We start from the raw sequence: 23,617 nt of genomic DNA on the forward strand, positions 1-23,617 counted from the left end.
TCCAAAGACTGATATTGTCAACTACAACTGGACGTGTGTCCAGAAAATTTAAAACCATTACTGCCTCTTACAGTGGAGGGGGTGTATATCTGCCAGCTGGAGGAGACTCAATGCATCCGTACTTGCTATCAGGTTCCCTGCACAGTGTTCCATCTTGTAATTATATGTATTTATTAGAGCCCACCACAGAATTCAGCTTGAAGCAATGGGCTGCACTGCCTTGTACTCTTTAAGTTAGACCTAGCAGGGGTTTATGGCCTGTTATTATTACAAATTTACATCCGTGTAGGTATTAGTGGAACTTCCTGATTCCAAATATGACTGCCAAACCTTCCTTCACTACCTGAGCATTATGTGTTCAGTATTAGCCAAAGTCCTGGGTATATATGCTATTGGATTTTCCTCTCCATTGAGTTACCATGAGCTAATATTACCCTGATGCTGTATGCGGAGGCATTGCATGTCAATACCAAATCTCGCTTGCGATCATAGTGTACCAACACCTTAGAGGATGACAGCTGTTTCCTCACTTCCCTGGAAAAATGGCTTGGCTTTGCGACCATTTCCAAGGCTGACTCTTTTTAAAGATTTTATGAAAAGGTGCAAGAATGGACGCTAAGCTATATATGAACTTTCCATAATAGTTCACCAGCCCATGGAAAGACCTAAATGTTTGCCCTCACTTTATCTTCCAATGAGTGTAACCTGGTCTTGTCAACTCTTTAGCCCAAGTAGATCTATTGGGGTGCCTGGGATAGCATTTTTCCCTTCCAAGGCATATGCCCGCCTGGGAGAAATGTCTAAGGACTATGTCCAAGTTCTTTAAGTGCACCTTATTTTCCTTCCCTGTTGTTAGCATGTCATTTAGATAAATGGCAATCTGGGGCAGACCTTGTAAAATGTTCTCCATCATTCGTAGAATAATTGCACAGGCTGACAATACCCTAAAAGGCAGTCTCATATATTGGTACAAACATTTACTTAATTGGAGCATACTTCTGGGAATCCTCACCTAATCACAATTACAAGTATGCATGGCACATGTCGAGCTTTGGGAAGGGCAGCTGCCCCCTGTCAGCCTGGCATGTAAATCCACCATGATTGGGTATTATCCAGTTGCAAAAAGTGATTTACCATTTATTTAAAATTCACGTTAAGGCGAGCCAACCCATCAGGCTTCACAATCGGAACCAACTGGTGCTGCCCATTCTGTAAACTGGTTTGATGACTCCTGCACTTTCCAGCCTTTTGATTTCTCCATCTAATTTTGCATGTAAGGCAAATGGCACTGGGTGTGCCTTGCAGAATCAAACAATTGCTTCCTGGCCAACATACAAGATGGCCTTTGCTCCTTTGATTGTGCTTCCTGAAAAATGTCCATGTACTTAATTAGTACTTCACTCACTTCCACCTAAAAAATGTTGAGCCGATCTTGGTGAATCTTTCTCATCCAATGTTTGTCCCATCAAGCTTGGGCCCAAACATTTTACTGCTATCAATGGTAACTGAATCAGCTGCTTCTCATAAGAGACCAGAACTGAAGTTGTACCATTATACTGTTAAATTTCCCCATTATAGGTCCTCAGTTCATCTGCGGTGCTGCACAAAATTAAGGTTTGGAGTCCAGAGTAAATTTTGTTAAAGATTGGTTTTGTTCTCACTGAAACAGCCAGACCGGTATCAACCTCCATTAGAACCAGGTGACCATTTCATTGATTGATTCCAACTTGGATGTTGCAAAGAAATTTAACAGTTCCAAACCAGATGTAGGTGGATTTCTCATGGTGTGCACTCCCCTGGATACTGGCCTATAAGTTCTCTTACTGCATTTAGGTCTAGTCTCGACTCCGCATTCGAGCAACAACTCCAATGGCTTGATATACCAGATCCTGAAGAAAATTTTAAACATTTAGCCAAAACTTGGCTTTGCTTTAGGGTTTTGCTGTGGGTTGGCCTAGAGTCCCTCTGTTCAGGCTATGCCCTGACTGAGGCTATGCAATTGCCTGCATTCAAGTGATGTCTCCCAAGCTCAGCTGGACTGGCATGGGTGTTCATTTCCATTGGAATAACTTGCCACATTTTCCAATGATAAAGCCAAGTGTAGTACCTGTTTAAAGATCAGTTGGGCTTCAGCTGGTCAGTGCATTTGCATGGTTACACCATTAATCTCACATACCAAATGGTCTTCCAGCATTTCACTAAGGGCTAAACTAAAGTCACATTCTTCTGCTAATCATCTTAACCTAGTCAAAAATCCGGATACGGATTACCCTGGTTCTCAAATTGCCTAATAGCATCTCAGAATTGGAGGAGGCTTGGAGTTGTAATATTCATTGATTAAACTCTGCAACTCTTGAAAGGTTTCTGTACCTGCTGCCTCAGGGAAGGTAAGGCTCCTAATAACCAATAGCATTGTGAGTCCACAGGCTGTCAGGAGAATTACTCATTGCTTTTCATCTGCCCAATGTCCTTTGCCCAGTCTTTGATGGCAGGAGCAAACAAGTCAAACTTTCCAAATAACGGCATGATGCCAGAAATGCTTGACCTAGCTGAAAGATGACTGTTGTGAGTGAATTTCATCAGCAGTGTGTTTTTCTCTCATCATCACTGAAGTAACTCCACAGAGGCCGATATTCTGTCACCAAGTCACCATTTATTTACAGATGGAGAATCCTTGCCACTAATCCAGCTCCTTCTGAGCCAGGTCTTGAGTGTCAGGATATCTGACCCTCCTGTTTATCTCTGTCAGTCAGGGCTCCCTGATTGGACCAGATTAACAGCCCCAAACAAGAAACTCATATTCTATGAGCTCCACCAGGATGACCTCATTACAATCACAATCATCCAAAACTTGCATTTATTTAGCACATCTCGCTACTATTGAATGTCTCAAAGCATTTTACAGCCAATAAAATATTTGCACAATTGAAATGTAATCATTGACGGCAGCTAAATTGCATGCAGCATTGCACAAACTATAATGTTTGTAAATTGTAACATTACAATCTGCATTTGTAATGTTAAGTAAGGCATAATAATTAGCCAGAATAAAACAAAAAATTGAGGATGTAGGAGATCTGAAACAAAAACAGAAATTGCTGGCAAGATTCAGCAGGTCTAACAGCATTTGTGAGAGAGAAACAGTTAACATTTCAAGACCAATCTTTTGGACTGGTTGAACCTAATATAGCACAATTATTAGCCAGGGTGATTCTTCTGCACTTATGCAATTGGGTATTTTACATCCAACTGAAAGGACAGATGGGGTCCCTCAGTTTCCTTCAAAAATATCTCCTTAGCATAGCATTTCTTCAGTATCGCCCTGAACTCTTGCATGTTTTTACTTAAACCAAGAGCCTTCTCAATTAAATGCATAGGTGCTGCCAACTGAGTCACAATTAATACTAAATTTGACCCATCGAGTTCACACCGGCTCTCCAAAGAGCATCCACCCATTAAACCCCACCCCCCACAACACCCAACCTCATCACTCTATCCCTGTAACCCAACATTTCCCATGGCTAATCCACCTAGCCTACACATCTCTGGATACCATAGGCATTGTCCTATAGCTAATCCACCTAACCTGCACATCTTTGGACAGTGGGAGGAAACCAGAGCACCCAAAGGAAACCGAACAGACACAGGGAGAATGTACAAATTCCACACGGACAGTTGCCCAAGGGTAGAATCAAACCTGAGTCCCTGGTGATGTGAGGCAGCAGTAGTAACCACTGAGCCACCATGCTGTCCCCATATTGGGCTTGTGTTATTTTCCATATAACTGGGAACTTGAAGGTCACTGCTGAATATTACTTTTCTGTATTTTAAAAGGGCACAATATTCAACAAAAATTGTTCAATACGTTTTTCTGATTTGCTTCTTGTCACATCAGTCATTTTAATGAATCATTTGTTCCTGACGTCACCATGAGAAAGAAGGCAAACTGTTATTTTGTTCAGGAACGTAATGACCGTTTAAGGAACTTTCAGTTTCAGTGTCCAAAGAATGGAGGCTACAGATAGGTAACAATGTACACCTCCTCCTAATGTGCCAATATAACAGAGCATTGATCATTTCACTGTAATGACTTGTCTTTACTGGGTGAGTTTTGGGATCTTGTTTTAATTTCTGTGAATGTATTGCAGCTCTGAAGGCTTGGATTGCAGCCTTAAGTGCAGATGAGACGGATGATCTCAGCCAGGTGTGTGGGAATGGAAGAGTTGACCTCAATGTTCCCAGGCCGTGCAGTGAGCAGTAAACCCTGCAGGGCTCCTGAACCTGATCGCTATCCAGTGACCCCTGCCCCTGGTGGAAAGCACACCTGTGGAAGAATTTGCTGGCTCGGTGATGCTCATGGTCCAATAGCCTGCAGACATTCATCCCCAGGAATTGCTGTCACAAGTGAAATCCCTACCCTCCCATTGATCAAGGCCAGACAACCCATTCCAAATCTGGGTCAGTTTCCATAGTTACCTGTCTGCCAATACCTGCAAGGTCACATCAGCAGTGGTCATTCTTGTTCAAAAGCTACATGTCCTTTTAAGGTGGTGTGAAGTGCCCCAAAGCCAAAAAGGACTGAAGTAATATTTCTTCTTGAAAAAAAAAATTCAGATCTCATAGGAGCCAATCCAAACTGGGAAGTGTAATCCAATCTCTCAAGCGGTCAGAATTCAACTCAGATTCTTGGTTCCATTCATTAGCAAACATGTCCATCTACCCCCAAAGCTCGAGGAATGAAGGGGGCAAGTCCCCTCCACTCCACAAATTGTGGAGGCTTTCTGACAAGAATTATATCAGGAGAGTATTATTGCAGCAAGTTGGGGCCATAAAGCTGTCAGCTGCAGTAGAGCTGTAACCCTGCAGGGATTGTTGCCTTTCTGAGATGAGTGGGATACAATTAATAACAGATACTTAACTCCAACATAGCAGGTGGACTGTGTACAAATTCAGCTCACTGCTGGAGTGGTTAACAAGCTGTTTCAAGCTAACAGTGCAGGGGGAGTTAAATATCAATTCACCTTTCACAGAATCATGACACATGCCCTTGCCAGTGTCACTGTGGTATCTTAATCCTGCTTTATTGCTTGTAGTCAAGAACAATGTACGTGGGTTCACTTTACCCCAGTTAAGGTAACTATGTGAACTCATGGAAGCTCACCAAAATAGAAATGATGATTCTGTGTTACAGATGAGCAGGGGTAAGGTGGAGGGGTTGTCATAGAATCTTATGTTCACCTCTCCATTGACTGAGGGTGAGACCTCAGCCACAGGGAGGGTGTTTGGAGATATCAGCCCTTCCAGGTTACCAACCATTTCAGAGCTGAAAATGTGCTGCTGGAAAAGCGCAGCAGGTCAGGCAGCATACAAGGAGCAGGAGAATCGACATTTCGGGCATGAACCCTTCAGAAGAGAATTTCTTCAAGGAAGGCATCCTTGTAAGAGGATTCTCAGTAGGTTAAAATCTTCTGGGAGAAAGTGAGGACTACAGATGCTGGAGATCAGAACTGAAAATGTGTTGGTGGAAAAGCGCAGCAGGTCAGGCAGCATCCAAGGAACAGGAGAATCGATGTTTCGGGCATGATCCCTTCTTCAAGAATCATGTCCGAAACGTCGACTCTCCTGCTCCTTGGATGCTGCCTGACCTGCTGCGCTTTTCCAGCAACACATTTTCAGCTCTGATCTCCAGCATCTGCAGTCTTCACTTTCTACCAACCACGTCAGTCAGATTCATAGCTGTGTTGGTAAAGGTCTTAAAAAAATGCTCAACCATCATGGGTACTGAATGATTCCCGGGAAAAAGTCTTTCATATGAGTAATAATAAGTTTTTTAATGCTAACTAAACCAACAACATTCACAAAATGTACTTTCCTACAAATAATTTTCATCCAAAGTCTTTTGCAGTTTGAAAATGTTCCAAATTAGAACTTGGAACTGATGAACACAAGGAATGGGAGCAGGAATAGAGCAAATAGTCATTTGAGTGTGTTCTACCATTCAGTATGATCATGAATAATCACGATTGTCCAGTATTTTTCTACCTGTTCCCATACCTCTTGATCTGCCCATCTGCCCATCCAAACCTTAAATGTATTCAACAGTGGAGCATCCACAATCCACTTGGATAGTTAGTTCCAAAGATTCACAATCCTTTGAGTGAAGTAATTTCTCCTCATCTCAGTCCTGAATGTTGGCCCTTTATCCTGACAATGTGGGCCCCTGTTTTAGGTTTTGCCAATCATCAGAAATGATCTCTTCATATTTACTGTATTAATGTTGTTTTTTTTTTAAAATGGGATCACCTCTCAGTTTTCTGAACTCCAGAGACTACATGCCCAATATAAACTATATTCTATAGATCCAATGTTGTCAGAGTAAATCAAGCCAAATTCCTCATTCCAGGGACAAAATTAGTGACTTCCAATGCAGATATATCATTCCTTAAATATAGAGACAAAACTGCACAATTTTCCAGCTATGGTCTCACTAAAGCCTTGAAAATTGCAGTACAACTTCTTTATTCCTATAGTATAATGTTCAATAAATGCCAACATGCCAGTTTCCATTTAAACAATTTGCCGTATGCTCTCTATGTTGATTTATGAGCATAGCCAGGTCTCTCCGAACATCAAAATGTGCAATTTTCATATTCCTAAAAATATTCTGCTTTAGAATTATGAATAAAGTGCATAATTTTACACTTCCCAACATTATATTCCATCTGTTGTCTTGTTGGAACTGTCCTTGTTTGCAAACAACATGGTTCCAGGCAACCATTACAAATTCAAATGTTCCAAACATTGATTTCTCTTCAGCTTTTCCTCTAAATTAATATTGTTCACCTCTTGACAACCATTGGGATACTATTTCACTGACAGACACTGCCCAATAGTACCTTATTCAATGGTCCACTCTCCTGTGTTAACCTATTGCCAACTTATTGTTGGATCAAGTAACTCATCACAGCCAAAGCCAATCTTACGCTTGCCAGTTATCTGTGCTATAGTGCCTTTAAAAAGGTATCATTCAATAATGACCAGCAGAACAAGGCTTCACCTGTCTCATCTGCCAGACTTGCTATTCCAAGGTTACTCAACCAAATGCAAACTATTAATGATTACCTCCCTGTTACATGTGCACTAAAAGCTAAACATGGGACCGTCAAATCAGTATCATATAGTCCAACATACAATTGTATATTTACTCCTCTGGCTATCAAGGAAATAAAAGCACAATACTTCAGACTTGCCCTGTACCTTCATAGAATCAGACAGTACAGAAGAGGCCCTTCAGTCCATTGAGTCTGTACCGCCAAAAATACATCACTAACTACACTAGTCCCACATTCCCAGCAGGTACATAACCTAGAATATTATGACTTGATTGTCTGACCATTCCTCAAGTGTGAGATTGTATTGTTTAGACACATAGCCATGCCCGGCTACTACACTTCGCAGTGATCATACCATTGCTTTGAACAGGATCAGCATAATCTGCAGTTTGAACCTTCCTGGTCAGGTTGACTCAGGTTTCTTCACAATTGAAGATTGCATTAGAATTTCACCATGGTGGGAACCATCACCAGTCCAAAACAGAAAGAAACCAGCAATTATAAAAAGTGCAGATACCAAACAAATGAGCCAGCATGCAAATCAGTCAACATACAATATGATGTATAATTTCCCGTAATATACAGTGAGTTTAGTAGTGTTCACAATTATGAACGTACAAATCATCCTGTTTAAAAAATATTTTGAGCAGAGGAGAATGGGAAAAGCCTATCAAATGGGATATCATGCTCCAGCAAATTTTAGTGCAGTTTCTAAAATGTCTCCTTTATTAAGAAAGAAATCAACAGATGAAAGAATCAAACAACATGGTCACTCTTAACGACATGGTGCACATGGTTAGGCACACTGCTTATATCCTAAACCTGCATTGTCACTTCTACCTTGGATATGGTGGTGTTAACAATTAGTAGAAATTTGACAGGGTGTGGTAAGATTTCTTTTGACTTCAGATTGTGCCATTCGATCCCCATGGTGCATTGCAAACAATTGAATTGATGGATGGGTATTGGATGTGCTGCTATGTGAGGCATCTTTTAAGTCTACATTGTTAATTACATTTAATGGCTACATGTACAGCTGCCATATGAATAGGACAAAAAACCTACAAAAAGTGCTTGAGAATGTTCACATAGAAATTAAATTCAGAAACATGATGAAACAGTGCAAGGCACAAAATTAAAATGTAATATTGAGCAAAAAAGAGCATTTAGAACTTTACCATAGAAAGAGGCAGTGCTGTTAGCCCACAGTTAACTGGTTATTATGTAGCAGCATGCATGTCCAAACAGCTCAAACAAAATGGCAGGTCAGCAGGGTCCAGTTGAGATAAGATCTTCCATTGTATTGGAAGATCTTGGCCAATTTCTGTTTTGTGATGTGCTCTTTGGCCTCAACTGTGGCAACTGGACCCTCTCTGGAACCCTCCAAAAAAGTCACCAGATCTGAATTACAGCCAAATACTTTGGAGCATTCTGACTTATTACCTGAATAATTAACAAGGAAATGTAGGAGGGATTAAAATCTGCTCTAATTCCTGGTTAAGTGTAAAGTTGATGCCCCAATCATTTTCACTAGCCTCTCCAATCAATTGTACTGATCCCTAATCACCTCACATTGATATCCACCTTGACCCAAGACATTTTCTTGAAAACCAATGCCTGACCAATCCTCAGGATCAGATGGCCTGTATTCTAGCATCTTGAAAGAAGTGGCTACAGAGGTGCATTAGTTATAATATTCCAAAATCTCCTAGATTCTGAAATGGTCCCAGCAGATTGAAAAACCATAAATATAATGTCACTTTTCAAGAAAAGGGGAGTCAGAAAGCAGGAAACTCAGTCTATCATTGAAAACATTGTAAAATTCATTATTAAGGAAGTTGTGCAGATTGTTTAGAATCTCGTAATATAGAAAGAAAGAATCAACATAGCGTTGTGAAAGGGAAATCATGTTTGACAAATTATTTGAGGATGTAATGCATTGGATAGATATTGGGGAACCACTAGAGGTAATGAACTAGGGTTTCCAAAAGGCTTTAAAAATGTATTACATCATAAAATTATAGAATTTATATTGGGCAGAAGAACCTAATTTGGCACATCATTCCAGCATTGGCTTGTGGAATGATTATTGTCACCTGCCAGTCTCCTCTAAGGATGGTTATAACATAGGAAAAGAACTCATGGCAGTGACTTAATGTATTGGCATTGGTAAAGGATTGGCTAACTAACAGGAAACAGAGTTTGGGTAAATGGGTGATTTTTAAGTTGACAAACTGCAACTAGCAAAGTCCCACAGAGATTACTGCTGGGATTTCAACCATTTATAATCTATATTAGTGATTTGGATTGAGGGATAGGCTATATTGTATCCAAGTTTGCTGATGATACAAAGATAGGTGCAAATTCAAGTTGTGAGGTTAGAAAGAGTCTGCAAAGAGCTATAAATAGTTTAAGCACTTGGACAAAAAAGATTGGTAGATGGTGCAAAATGTAGGAACTGTGAGGTTGTCCTCTTTGACAGGAAGAATACAAAAGCAAAATATTATTTAAGTCAAGAGAGACTGTAGAATGTTGTAATATGGCAGAATTTTGTCATCCTTGTATATTATCAATGTTGAAGCAGGCTTGACGGGCCAAATGGCCATGATTCCATTACTTATGATCTTCTTAATCTTTTGAACAGGTAGGAAAACATTTTCGGTAGTTGTGAAGAACAGAGATTATGGGATTGACTGTCCATCATAGCAGGAGATATTGAAATCAATTAAATAGCAGTCACTGAAGACAACCAACGTTATAGCCTGTTCTGTTCTGTTGCTGGGAATGAATTTCTATCAGTCTTATTAAATTCAAAGAGATAAGTTTTTGCTGCATGACTCAATTATTGCCCACTATTCAAGGACTATGATACTTTAAATCAATCCTTTGATGACCAATGAAGAGCTAAATTGGTCTTAAAATATTAACTGTTTTTCTGTCCGCAGATGTTGCCAGACCTGAGTTTCTCCAGCACTTCCTGGTTTTATTTCAGATCTAATGTATCTTAAGTACCTTGCTTTTATTTCCTTGATGGCCAGATGGGTAAATGTACAATTGGATATTGGACAATATGATATTGATTTGACAGCCCCATGTTTAGTCCAACTTCCTGCGGCATTAGACTGGCGTTGCCAAAGAGAAGCAAATTGCAGGGAAAATCAAATGTGAAAACACTTTCAATCTCTGTCCAGGATAGACATTGCCATCAATAACTGTCAGCTATCATCTTTTTGCCAGGTTCTTTATCATAATTGCTGGCAAGATGACAGGCAGGTAAGGATATGCATGGTTACTTTCTAAAGCTGCACATTAGTGCTGCTGATTCAGTAATCAACTTACTGCAAATGTGATGCAGCCTTTTCCAAACTTGGAAAGTCTGCCATTGTGAGATTATTAATTCTGACCTTAATAATGGTCCTGCTGCATTAGGCCGAGACTGATCCTTGGCACTTAAAAATGTTGGAATTGTGTATGAGAAAACACAATGGGGCGGAAGGTAAATTATTTAAATTAAAAGTGCTGGAATGAGTTGCATAATTTAATAGGATTCTGAAATGAGTTGTTCGCTTGTTTTTTCTCTGCATTTCTGGTTCTGTTAGCTGGACGGTTGGTTTACAATGTAAAGTGATGCTAACAGCAAGAATTCAATTCCCAGGCAAACTGAAGGTATTGTGAAGGTCCCTTCTTTTCACACTCGAACCTGAGACATGGTGACCTTCGGGTTAAACCACCACCAGTCCTCTATCTCCCATTAGAAACTGGAGCTATGCTGATTTTATATTTATTTCTGATGATTTTGTTTGGAACATAAACAAAGTGTTTCGTTGCTGTTATGTTCGTGGGTGTGTGCGTTTTCGCCTGGGAATGATCTGCTTAGATATTGGGCTCAGGTCAAAGACGTGCAACGTACCAGCAGTGATTATAAGATGCACTCGGCGCTCTATGACGTTTCATAACATGAAATTAAATGTGAAACAGTCAAGGTTCAACCAGGGTATCACGCCACCCCGTCCTGTATAGTATTCCTGCACTATGTTAATTGACAACAGGTTTTCAAGAGCTGGACTGAAAAAGACTGGCAGGAATTAGCTCAGGACTAGATAGGAATCAAGTGAAGAATTGAAACCGATGCAAAGTGTAGGGAGTTACAATTAAGAAAACGGATGTAAAAACATCCTAATTGCTTCAGGTGCTGGTTTGTGCAGGATTAACCCAGTTAAAAGAAACCGGATCACAACTGCCTCAAAGTGGCGCACGGAGCGGAATGGTACAAGCCCCAAAATTAGCAATCACTTCGCAAATTGTGCTCTAACTCATCGCTGGATTGTAGCTGTAAACAAGGATCGGAAAACGGAAGCTCGGTATTGTGAACTGGAGCAGGGTTTGGGGAATGGAGAGGGAACTGGATGAACAGAGGGAGAAATCCTGCTCAAATATTTCTGGGATCAAGCAGACACACTTTGAAGAGTCAACTCTGACTCACTACACCCCACCCCCCATTTCATTTTATTTTCAACAACACCAAATGCTCTGTTGATAGAAAAGGATGAAGAGCGTAAGAATTGCGAACAACCAATTGTAAAATGTGAGAATGTCAATGGAAAATGCCAGGGCTCAATTATCATTGGTTTGTTTTCGGGCTGTGCAACACAGCCCCTTCGTTGCAGCAAAATCCTTTAAAATAGTGAGAGCGCAGGAGGGAGGTCAGTCCCACTCAAACTGTCACTTCGAATAAATCCCACCCCGCCCAAATGTGGGAGCAAGTGACAACTCCCCCAAAAACCCGCCTGATGTAGTGATCTGATGATCGACTTGCCCAGGAGATAATAATAGGCCAAAGAAAATTTATACAAGATCAGTGAGTATAGGAAACAGCAACAAATCCCACCTCACTGCGGATGTTAGTTCTGACAAAAGGCGCTTCTGCAAAAATAAAACCCAAAGAATTGCGGATGCTGGAAATCAGCAATAAAAATAGAAATTGCTGGAGAAACTCCGCGGTCTGACAGCATCTCTTGAGAGAAATTTAACCTTTCGAATCCACTGACCCTCCAAATGTGAACGCCCTGCAAATACTGTGTGACTTCTTTCAATTCATTCATAGGGCGTGGGAGTCACTGGCTGGCCAGCATTTATTGCCCGTCCCTAGTTGTCCCTGAGAAGGTGGTGGTGAGCTGCTTTGTTAAAGAACCGCAGTTCACGTGCTGTGGGTTGACCCACAATGCCCTTTGGGAGGGAATTCTAGGATTTTGACCCAGCAGCAATGAAGGGTTATATTTCCAAGTCAGGATGATGAGTGGCTTGGAGCGGAACTTGAAGGCTGTGATGTTCCCACATAACTGCTCCCCTTGTCCTTCTACATGAAAGTGGATGTGTTTGGAAGGTTCTGTCTGAGGAACTTTGGTGAATTTCTGTAGGGCATCTCGTATATAGTACATATTGCTGCTACTGACTGTGGGTAGTGAGGGAGTGGATGCTTGTGGATGTGGTGCCAATCAACTGGGCTGCTTTGTCCAGCTTCATGAATGTTGTTGGAGCTGTGCCCATCCAGGCCAGTGAGAAGTATTCCATTATACTCCTGACTTGTGCCTTGTAGATAGTGGACAGGCTTCGGTGAATTGGGAGACTAGTTACCCACTGGACTGCACAGGTTGGATTTTTGGACGCTACCACTTGCCTAGTGCTTTCCAAACCTGGGAAAAGGATAAGAATTTAGATATTAACTAAAATGATTCACTTAAAATTACAATTTGGCCAGTGCTCATCTCCCTTCCTCTCTCTACCTGCTGGAATATGTTTTTCAAACATTTTCTGACTTTATTCAAGGAACTGTAGGGGAAGAAAATCAATGGACATGAGTGGAAATGTAGAGACACTTCAGTGTGGTCATCATATCTGGAGATAGATGTGAACTCAGATCCCCTGGTGCCGAGGTAGCTACCACTGTACAAAAAGGCCTCACAGAAACAGATACATGAGGGAGAGGGGATAATAAGGGATAAATTAAGCTGCCTCAGCCTTAAGTTCTGGAATTCTCCCATTGGACTTCAAGACATGTTTAACTAATTCACCTCCTTCAACGCAATTTGGAGATGCTGGTGTTGGACTGGAGTATACAAAGTTAAAAATCACACAACATCAGGTTATAGTCCAAAGGTTTAATTGGAAGCACTAGCTTTCGGAGCGCTGCTCCTTCATCAGGTGGTTATCACACAACCACCTGATGAAGGACCGTCGTTCCGAAAGCTAGTGCTTCCAAATAAACCTGTTAGGCTATAACATGGTGTTGTGTGATTTTTAACTTTGTACACTTCCTTTAACAGCCTCCTTAAAACTAACTTCTTTGATCAAACTTTGTTCACTTATCTTCTCTGGATCTTGGTTTCATGTTTTGTTTCATGACACTTTTTCGGCCATAAAGGTACAATGTTAATGTGTGTTAGTGCTGATAGATTGAAATGATATAGATAGAATGGAGGCGGTTCATGTACAAGATAAACACCAGCAGAGACGGATGGATGGATGGAATGCACTTTTTCTGTACATTCCAGATAATTCTATCTAAGATCTGATACTAATGGCCATTAACTAATACACCACACAAACAGTTCCAACACAAAAGCAAAATACTGCAGATGCCAGAATTCAGAAATATGGAAAAATCAGAAAATCGGGAAATACTCAGCAGGTCTGAGCATCATCTGCAGATAGAAACAAAAGTTAACCTTTCAGGGCAATGATCTATCATCAGAATTTCATGTCACTCCTTTAACTGACACTACCTAACTTGCTGAGTTGAAACAGTTCTTCTTTTTGTCTTTTATTATTAAATTTACCAACAGTTCCAAGCTCTTTAACCATGCAAAAATAGAAATTACTGGAAAACCTCAGCAGGTCTGGCCATATCTATAGAAAGAAATCAGAGTTCACGTTTCAGGTCCAATAACTCTCAGCAGGTCTGCCAGCATCTGTAGAAAGAAATCAGAGTTAACATTTCTGGTCCAGTGACCCTTCAGTTCTGAAGGAGGTTACCGGACCCGAAATGTTAACTCTAATTTCTTTCCACAGATGCTGCCCAACTTGTTGACATTTTCCAATTCTTCATATTTTTGTTTCTGATTTCCAGTATTCACAATTCTTTCAGGGTTTTTTTAACTGCACGTTTTGATTTGGTTAATGGCCTGGACTTGAGTGTATAAGGTGCAGGTGACACAAATTTTGTAGGTATGCTGAACGGAGAGGGGGTTTGGACAGGCTTGAAGAGATGCAAACAGACTGTTGGAAGGGGCAGGTAGGTGGCAAATGAAATTTAATGTAGAGAAGAGTGAAGTGATTCTAAGTAGAAAGAATGTGGGCACAAAAAAAAACAAATGGGCACAAATTGAAAGTACAGAAGCAAGGAGACTGGGAAGATTTGTGTACAAATCATTGAAGGTGACAAGGCAGATTGAGAAACTGATTTAAAATGCTTACAGAATCTTGGCCTTTATAAATAGCAGTATGCAGTACAACAACATGGAAGTTTAAATGGAACTGTATTATAAAACTCTGCACCACTCACAATTGGAGTATTATGTCCTGTTCTAGGCACCTGACTTTAAAGGAGATAAGGATTTTGGAGATGATGTAGGGGGGATTATGAAAATTATTCTAGGGGTAAGGGATAGTGCATGACCAGAAAATTATCATCATCATCAATGAGTGAGAATCTAACCACCTGACTTTAAAAAGAGATTAGGGTTTTGGAGATGAGGCAGGGGGGTTATGAAAATTATTCTAGGGGTAAGGGACAGTGCATGACCAGAAAATCATCATCATCACTGAGAGAGAATCTAACCATCAGCCCTTGAAATTCAATACATTACCTTCACTGAATCCCCCATTATCAACATCCTCAGGGTGACCATTGACCAAAAACTGAATTAAACCAGCAAAATAAATACTGTGGCTACAAGAGCAGTTGAGAGACTCAGAATTTTGCAGTGAGTAACTCGCCTCCTGATTTTTTAAGCCTGTCCACCAGCTGTAAATGCGATGGAATATTTTTCACCTGCCTGTGTGCAGCTCCAACAACTTCCAAGACGCTCAACGGCATCCAGGAAAAGCTAATTCACTTGATTGGCACCACATTCACTCCCTCCACCACTGATACACATTAATAGCAGCGTGTACCAACTACAAGATGCTTTGCAGAAATTCACCAAAGTCCTTTCAGTAGCACTTTCTAAACTCTAACTCATTTTTTTATCTAAAGGGATAAAGATGCATGATAACACCATCACCTGCAAGTTCCCCTCTAAGTCACACATCATCCTGACATGGAACTATATCACCATTCTTCACTGTTGCTGGGTCAGAATCCTGGAATTCCCTCCCTAACGGCCCAGTGGGTGTTCCCCCCCGCTTCCCCCCCCCCCCCCCCCCCCCACACACACCCACACAGTAGCAGTTCAGAAATATGACCCACCACCATCTTTGCCAAAGTGATAGACAATAACTGCTGGCCCTTCCAGTAATTCCCACATCTCTTAAACGGAAAGAAAAATTAGATGGGCACATTGGCGAAACTGGGGCTGTTCCCCTTGGAGGAAATTGACAGGAGATTTGAAAGAAGCTTTCAGAGTGCTGAGGGCCATGAACAGAGTAAACATAGAAAAACAGTCCCAATTGACTAATGTGCGAGAAGCAGAGCAGCCAGATTTAAGATGATTAGCAAAAGAACCAAATGCGCTACCCCTCGACAGTGTGGTTGACGCAGGCTGAATAAGAGCTATCAGTGGAGAATCGTATAAGGACCGAAAGGAAAATACATTGGCGGGACAATGAGGGGAGAGCGGGGAACCTGGGATTAACAGAGTTCCATTTGCAGAAGGCGGGCAAAGAGACAGGCTACGAATGAACTCCCTCACTGTAGCTATTCAGTGTTCCTACTATTGTCCTAGGGTAGCTTAGTAATAAATGTGACAACTAAACCAAGAGAGCAAAATAAAAACAGAATCTTGTTGATTTATCAATTGCATTGTATACAACCGTCTGAGTGTCACCGGAGAGCATTCTTCACCTCTCTGTCTCTCCGTCTGGGTATCTCTCTCTCTATATCTCGATCTTTGTCTGTCTCTCTGCCTCTCTGTCGATATCTCTCTGATTCTCTCTCTCTGTCTTTGTCTCTCTCTGTCTGTCTCTCTGTGTGTCTCTTTGTCGTCAGTCTTCTTCTGTCTCACTCTCTGCCTATGTCTCTGTTTCTCTCTCTCTGCCTGTCTCACTCTATGCCTATCTCTTTCTGTTTCTTTCTCTGTCTTTTTCTGTTTCGCTTTCTCTCTGTCTCTCCCCGCCTACCTGTCCCTCTGTCTCTCTCTCTCTGTCTGCCTGCCTCTCTCTCTCTCTGAGAGCCGGTTAAATGCTCCGGTGACAGGCTATGAGCTCTGTGTTGGTTACGTGCGAGTGGTTTCATTCTCTGTTCCTGGACCGGGCTCAGTGGTCTCCGCACTCACACTGGGAGCCGGGGATGAAAAGGTGTTGTTGCATCGATACCGGGGCCCCACCCCACAGCCCGCTCGCGTTATTTTGACTGAAATGTCGCCCAGATGAAAGGCGCTCGTTGCGTGCTTGAGCTGACATCCATCCGAACGCCCTTTTCCTCTGGGAACGAACGAACGCCTTTCCGATCTAAAAATATCGCGGCAATTAGCGAGATTGCGGGCGATGCAGTGTGTGTGAGAGAGAGAGAGGGGGGCAGATATTAAACGGGTTTCTCGCTGCTGTTGCTGCCTCTGTCCCTCTGTCCCGGGATGATCCCAGCTTCTTGTGCACCTTCTCACTAAACCGTGATAGGGACATTGAAAACACCGGCTAGCGGCACAAAGGGAGCACTTTGATCTGTATCTGAAGACCCATGGAGCCCTTGGTTAAGCTGAGGTATCTCTGACGGCACTGGGTAAAATGTGAAATCCCAGCCCGGACAGAGGCTGCATATCGAGCCCCGGGTTGTTGAAAGTGAAATTAGCTCGTAAACAGTAACTCCCCATCCCCTTAACGATCACAGCAATGGCCCATTGGAAAAGTCCTCTCTTCTATCATCCTCCTAGACCTTCCTCCTTCGCAAATAAGAAGGAGCCGCCAGAACTTTGTGCTGAAAGGGATCTCCAGGTAGTTCCGAGCGCTTCCCACCCACTGCAGCAGCTCGGTGATCCTTCAGCCCCTGAACTAGGAGAGCCTGGTTCCAATCAGTTTGTAAACATTCATTGCCACAGTTTAAGAGCTAATGCTTCCGAGAATGATCCGTGTTGATTTTTTAGTAATTAATCTTGCACATCAATTGGATATTAAAGGACATTTTTTAACAGTACAGCAAGTCTCAACACGTATGTGTCAGTGTAAATGTGTGTGAGTAAATCATGTGCGTGCGCAAGAGCGATTATCTGTGTGACAGAGGGAGTAATGTGTGTGTGTGTTTGAGAGAAGGGGAGAGTGTGTGTAGGTCTGTGAATACGAATTTGCGAGAGTGTGTGCATGAGTATGTGTGTGAGAGAGGGTGACAGTAAATGTGTGAGGGAGGGACGATGTGTGGGTCTGCGAATGTGAAAGTGTGTGCGGAGGGGGTGGGGAAGAATGTGTGGTCAGTGAGTGTGAATGTGTGTGTGTGAGAGGGAGTGCGGGTCTGTGAATGTGTGTGTGTGAGAGGGAGTGCGGGTCTGTGAATGTGTGTGTGTGAGAGAGTGTGTGGGTCTGTGAATGTGTGTGTGTGAGAGGGAGTGAGGGTCTGTGAATGTGTGTGTGAGAGAGGGAGTGCGGGTCTGTGAATGTGTGTGTGAGAGAAAGTGCGGTTTTTTTGTGTGTAAATGTATGTAAGTGGGGAGAGAGTGAGTTTGTGAGTGTGAATCAGTGGGAGAGAGAAAGTGCAGGCTTGTGAATGTGAACGTTTATGTGAGGGAAAGACAGTGAGTCTGAGTGTGAATGTGTGTGAGGGGGAGAGTGAATCTGTGAGTGTGATGTGTGGGTGAGAGAAAGTGCCGGCTTATGAGTGTGAATATGTGTGAAGCTGACACAGCGAATCTGAGTGTGAATGTGTGAGAGGGGGAGAGAGTGAGTGTGTGTGAGAAAGGGAGAGTGTGTGTTTGTGAATGTGATGTGTGAGTGAGAGAAAGTTTATGAGAGGGGAGACAGTGAGTCTGAGTGTGAATGAGAGTGAGTGAGTGTGTGTATGAGATGGGGAGAGTGCGGGTCTGTGAATGTGTGTGTGTTCTCCCAAGTGCAGTGTTACTCAGACATGGTTCGAAAAGCTGTCCCTGGATGAGCATTGCCTGATATACAACTTCATCCAAACATTTTGCTTCGAAATACGTAACTACATAATAACAGGAGCACGTGGAGAAAACACAAATCAAAACTCCCATCACACAAGACTTTAATCCCGCTCACAGCCAGGTTCGGGAAGGGTAGTGTTCTCTCACACACGCAGGTCCTTTCCTAAAGCCAGAAGCGGTTATGTTCCGCAATTTCTAGAAACAGTAATAACTGCGTTTTACTTGGTGACTGACCCCGGGATATGATTCACCCCTGAAGAGCCACAAAGGGGTATGTGTGGGTGGTGGCAGGCTGCAGATTCCAGCCCAGGGCCTGAGTGACTCACCCACACTGACAGGACCAGGCTGAAAGGGGGAAAGCTATTCGGCGCGGATTGGAGGGAGCGGTTGACTTCTATCCCCGGTGAGGGTACTGTTTGCAGAAGCAAGTTAATGAACCCTGGGCAATGATGCTTCATACACAGAGAAAGCTGCTGGGCCAGCCCGCCCAACCACAACTCCGCAGCTCAGTCCAAACAGAAACCTGCAATTTCTTCCCAGGACTCAACTGCAAGTTTTTAGGGAGGTGGAGGTTGGCGAGTGTTTGTGTGTGTGTGTGTTTGGGGGGGGGGGGGGGGGGGGTGGGATGGGTAATCTTGAAGCGGGATGGACTGCTTGGCAGAACCTTCACTCCAGCGGAGGCAATATCCCCTGAATGGGCTAAAACTCGCATCTTGGGAGTTTCCCTGTCGAGTCGCTGGAGTCCGTTTCCTACAGGGGGAATACGCCTTGCACTCAGACCAGGAGACCTCCCAATCAGCGTTTTAACCCGAGCCCGCTGTCATTAAACAGCCCCCGATATTATTTCAGACTGGTGCCAAACAGTGCGGATCTGGCACGGATCATCTAAAATCTACCGGTGCATCTCATTGTGTTCCAACCCTGTTTACAATGACACCCGATACAATCCAATAACATCCTCACTACAGTGTGCAAGTAAACTATTCAGTGACCACTGCACCCACTTCCAAATAACACCGCAATGATTTCCCGGGTCACATTTTATTTGCAATATTTAACTGTGGTCCGAGGTATCCTATTTTACCTCCTGTGATATTAATCTAATCTATGATATTCTATAATCCGCTGTAATCTCCTCAAATATTGCCGAATACAGTAATGTTCTGCCAAATTCAATATATTCCGATATGTTGGTTGCCCGGAGCTGAGCACATGCTGCAACGAATGACATTTTGCATTGCTCAACAGACCATTGGTCATGAGAATCTCGCGGTAATGCGAATTGGTCTATTGTAACTCACCAGGATTCCTCAGAACATAGTAATATCACATGGGCAATGATAGGGTGTAATGTTATCTTGGTATTCTACACTGCACAACAAGATTATGCCTGGAATACCGACTGATACTCTACAGAAAATGGCAAGCACTGGATCAAGATAGTTCCCCACCGCCGAGTGAAATGAACTCGGAAAGGTTACTACCAGAAACCACACACTAATAGCGGGGGTTCGTTTAATCTCCTTCCCCAGGTTCCTCTTACTCAGAGAACACTACCTTCCACCTCATAGCCTGCCTCCTTCAGACTCAAGTCGCTCTGGAGGCTGAAGAGTCACTGGTCTCGAAACGTTGTACTGCTTTTCTCTCTCCACAGTTGCTGCTGAGCTTCTCCAGCACTTTGTGTCTTTGGTTTAGAGGTGCACCTCCAGAAAGTAATTTGTTCTGGCGAACTTGTTGAACGCGATTTGAAAACACTGAGCTCGAGTATCGACCCGCACCTCCCCCAACCCGGGCCGGATCATTTCAGAGATGTTTATGAATTAGAGCAATTTGGGAGTTGCGTCCAACACGCCCATCTCTGGCGGAGAGAGATGGCGAGCCACTGAGATTGGTCGGAGCGGTTACAGTTGGGGTGAAAGAGGTTTCGAATGTGTATGTAATCCCGGAAATTAAAGTGTCCAGTCCTTAGGCTGGAAAATTAAACAGACGGAGGAGTGGTAAATGTACGGAGATATACACAAAAAGACACACAGTCAAAGTCGGAGATACAGGCACACAGATATGGTTAAAAACAGAGACAGGGTGACCGACATAATCAGACGGGGACACAGAGGGACACACAGATATAGTCAAAAACAGCGAGGCACACAGTGAGACGCAGACGTGCAAAGTGAGAGGGACACAGTTAACCACATGGACACACACCCAGGTATATTCAAACACACAGACAACACATCTAGAGGTCTAATCAAGCACAGATTATACATTCAAACAGCGAGGAGAGAGACAGACAACAATATGCACGGATATACACGCGCAGAGACACATAATACATTGCGTAAAACACTCAGAGACCCAGATCTCCATCTGCTACACATTGTTGCTCATGTAAAAGTGAACAAGAGTTCCCGGAGCTAAAGCAGATTATTCACCTAATTAGGGATGTCCCAATATAACATCATTCATTATCAGTGGTGCTATTCAAAGCTTACTCTGAGGGACCGATACAAACTAAACCCCTCGCCCTACTCACCCCGTTTGAGGAGATTAGCCCTGCCCTCCAAGCTGCAGTTCCAACGCTCCGTCCTGAATTGGTAGCGGCACTCGAGCGCGCTGAGGCGGATCGCGTCCCTCAGCCCCTCCGCCAGACCGGGCTCTCTCCGGCACAGCCGCTTCTGGCGGCGGAACAGCTTCAAGCTGTCGCACTGCTTCAGGTGAACCTTCCCGGGCCCCGAGTCCTCCAGGACCGGGCTCGATAGCACGGAGAGCGGCTCCTTCCCGGTCAATCTGCTCCAAGAGAAAGGGAGAGAATGATTCAGGATGGCTGGTGGGGGGAATGGACAGGTACCTGTCAGACTAACGGACGCAAATAGAGTGAAGCACAGGGACAAATAATGTGCAACTTTACAGAGGCAGCAGTGGTTTTCTTTTTGAGTTCACCAGCTTTCATAGACAGGCTGGAATATTTCAAACTCTATCCCCAGTTATTATTCCTGGGAAACCTTATTACAGCGTGAAACAGGAAGCTTTATCCCGTTAAGAGTTATTGTGAGGATGGATGTTACATTGAGGAGCCAGGAACCGACCCGAAGTAAGGCTCTCCCGGGGGTAGGATGCTCGCCGCCGTCAGCAGGGTGATCAGACAGCCGGGGCTCGGCAGCCGGCAGCGCATTTTGTCCGCTCTCTGCAGCTCCTCATCTCGTCCGGCTCTGCCGGAGCTGCCTCTGTTCAGCCGCTCGCCTGAGCGCTCCGATAAAGGTCCCCCCCCTACCAAACCCGGGCACAGCCCAGCCACCGTATCCAGGCCTCAGCCTATTGGCTCGCCTCCTGCCCACTCAACGGTCTGATTGGCTGGACAGGGAAGTGGGGAGGCGGGGATTCTGGCTCAGGTGCCTGTGGCTCTGGAGCACCTGGAGGTGTGGCTGGTCCCAGGGCAGTCAGATACCCGGCTTTACAGCTGTCAGGCACCAGGATATAGACCTGTAAGATACCCAGTTATAGACCTGTAAGATACCTGGGCATAGAGCTTTCAGTAATCCGGGTCCAGAGCCGTCAGGTACAGAGCTGTCAGGTATTCGGGCATAGAGTTGTCAGGTACTCAGGTATAGAGCTGTCAGATACTTGGGCATAGAGCTGTCAGGTCCTCAGGTATAGAGCTGTCAGATACTCGGGCATAGAGTTGTCAGGTACTCAGGCATCGAGCTGTCAGGTACTCGGGCATAGAGTTGTCAGGTACTCAGGTATAGAGCTGTCAGATACTCGGGCATAGAGCTGTCAGGTACTCAGGTATAGAGCTGTCAGGCAGCTGAGTATAGGCCTGACAGATACCTGGGTATAGAACTCTCAGGTACCCAGATATAGAGCTGTCAGGTTCCCAGGTATAGAGCTCTCATGTGCCTGGCTATAAACCTGTCAGGTTCCTGGGTATAAATCTCTCTGGTACCCGGGTATAGTGCTCTGAGGTACCGGGGTGTAGTGCTCTCAGGCACCCAGGTATAGAGCTCTTAGGTATTCGGGTATAGAGATCTCAGGTACCCTGGTATAGAGCTCTCAGCTACCCAAGTATAGTGCACTCAGACACCCAGATTTAGAGCTCTCAGGTACCCTGGTATAGAGCTCTCATGTACCTGGCATAGAGCTGTCAGGTACCCGGGTATGGAGCTCTCAGGTACCCAGTTATAGAGCTCTCAGATACCCAGGTATAGTGCCCTCAGGTACCGAGGTATAGAGCTCTCAGGTACCCAAGTATAGTGGTCTCAGGTGCCCGGGTATAGTGCTCTCAGCCACCCAGGTTTAGAGCAAGTATAGTGTTCTCAGACACCCAGATCTAGTGTTAGATTAGATTAGATTACTTACAATGTGGAAACAGCCCTTCGGCCCAACAAGTCCACACCGCCCCGCTGAACTGGGGCCCAACCATGCCCCTACATTTACCCCTTACCTAACACTACGGGCAATTTAGCATGGCCAATTCACCTGACCCGCACATCTTTGGACTGTGGGAGGAAACCGGAGCACCCGGAGGAAACCCACGCAGACACGGGGAGAACGTGCAAACTCCACACAGTCAGTCGCCTGAGTCAGGAATTGAACCTGGATCTCTGGCGCTGTGAGGCAACAGTGCTAACCACTGTGCCACCGTGCCACCCACAAGAAAAGCCCATCTAGATTGGATTACTTACAATAGTGGAAACTGGCCCTTCGGCCCAACAAGTCCAACCCACCCATACCCCTACACCTAACACAATGGGCAGCTTAACATGGCCAATTCACCTGACCTGCACATCTTTGGACTGTGGGAGGAAACCCACACAGACACAGGGAGAATGTGCACACTCCACACAGTCAGTTGCTTGAGGTGGGAATTGAACCCGGGTCTCTGGCAGTGTGAGACAGCAATGCTGACCACTATGCCACCGTGCCACCTGTTCTCAGGTACCTGGGTATAGTGCTCTCAGGTACCCGGGTATAGTGTTCTCAGGTACCCGGGTATAGTGTTCTCAGGTACCCGGGTATAGTGTTCTCAGACACCCAGGTATAGTGTTCTCAGGTACCCGGGTATAGTGTTCTCAGGTTCCCGGGTATAGTGTTCTCAGGTACCTGGGTATAGTGTTCTCAGGTTCCCGGGTATAGTGTTCTCAGGTACCCGGGTATAGTGTTCTCAGACACCCAGATATAGTGCTCTCAGGTACCCGGGTATAG

At 44.0% G+C, this 23,617-nt stretch overlaps 1 protein-coding gene across 1 annotated transcript in view; it reads right to left on the reverse strand.

Annotated features, from left to right (window-relative positions):
- wnt9b (wingless-type MMTV integration site family, member 9B) overlaps nucleotides 1-21,624 on the reverse strand; it is a 41,983-nt gene extending 20,359 nt beyond the window's left edge. Inside the window, exons 1-2 of the mRNA XM_060848804.1 lie at nucleotides 21,502-21,624; nucleotides 20,949-21,202 (exon numbers count right to left, since the gene is read on the reverse strand). Of these exons, the coding sequence (XP_060704787.1) occupies nucleotides 20,949-21,202; nucleotides 21,502-21,587 (340 nt within the window). The 5' untranslated portion in view covers nucleotides 21,588-21,624. The remainder of the gene's footprint in view (nucleotides 1-20,948; nucleotides 21,203-21,501) is intronic.
- Between the last annotated feature and the right edge of the window lie 1,993 nt (nucleotides 21,625-23,617).

Source organism: Hemiscyllium ocellatum, chromosome 32 (genome assembly GCF_020745735.1).
Source record: "Hemiscyllium ocellatum isolate sHemOce1 chromosome 32, sHemOce1.pat.X.cur, whole genome shotgun sequence".
Classification (NCBI taxonomy): domain Eukaryota; kingdom Metazoa; phylum Chordata; class Chondrichthyes; order Orectolobiformes; family Hemiscylliidae; genus Hemiscyllium; species Hemiscyllium ocellatum.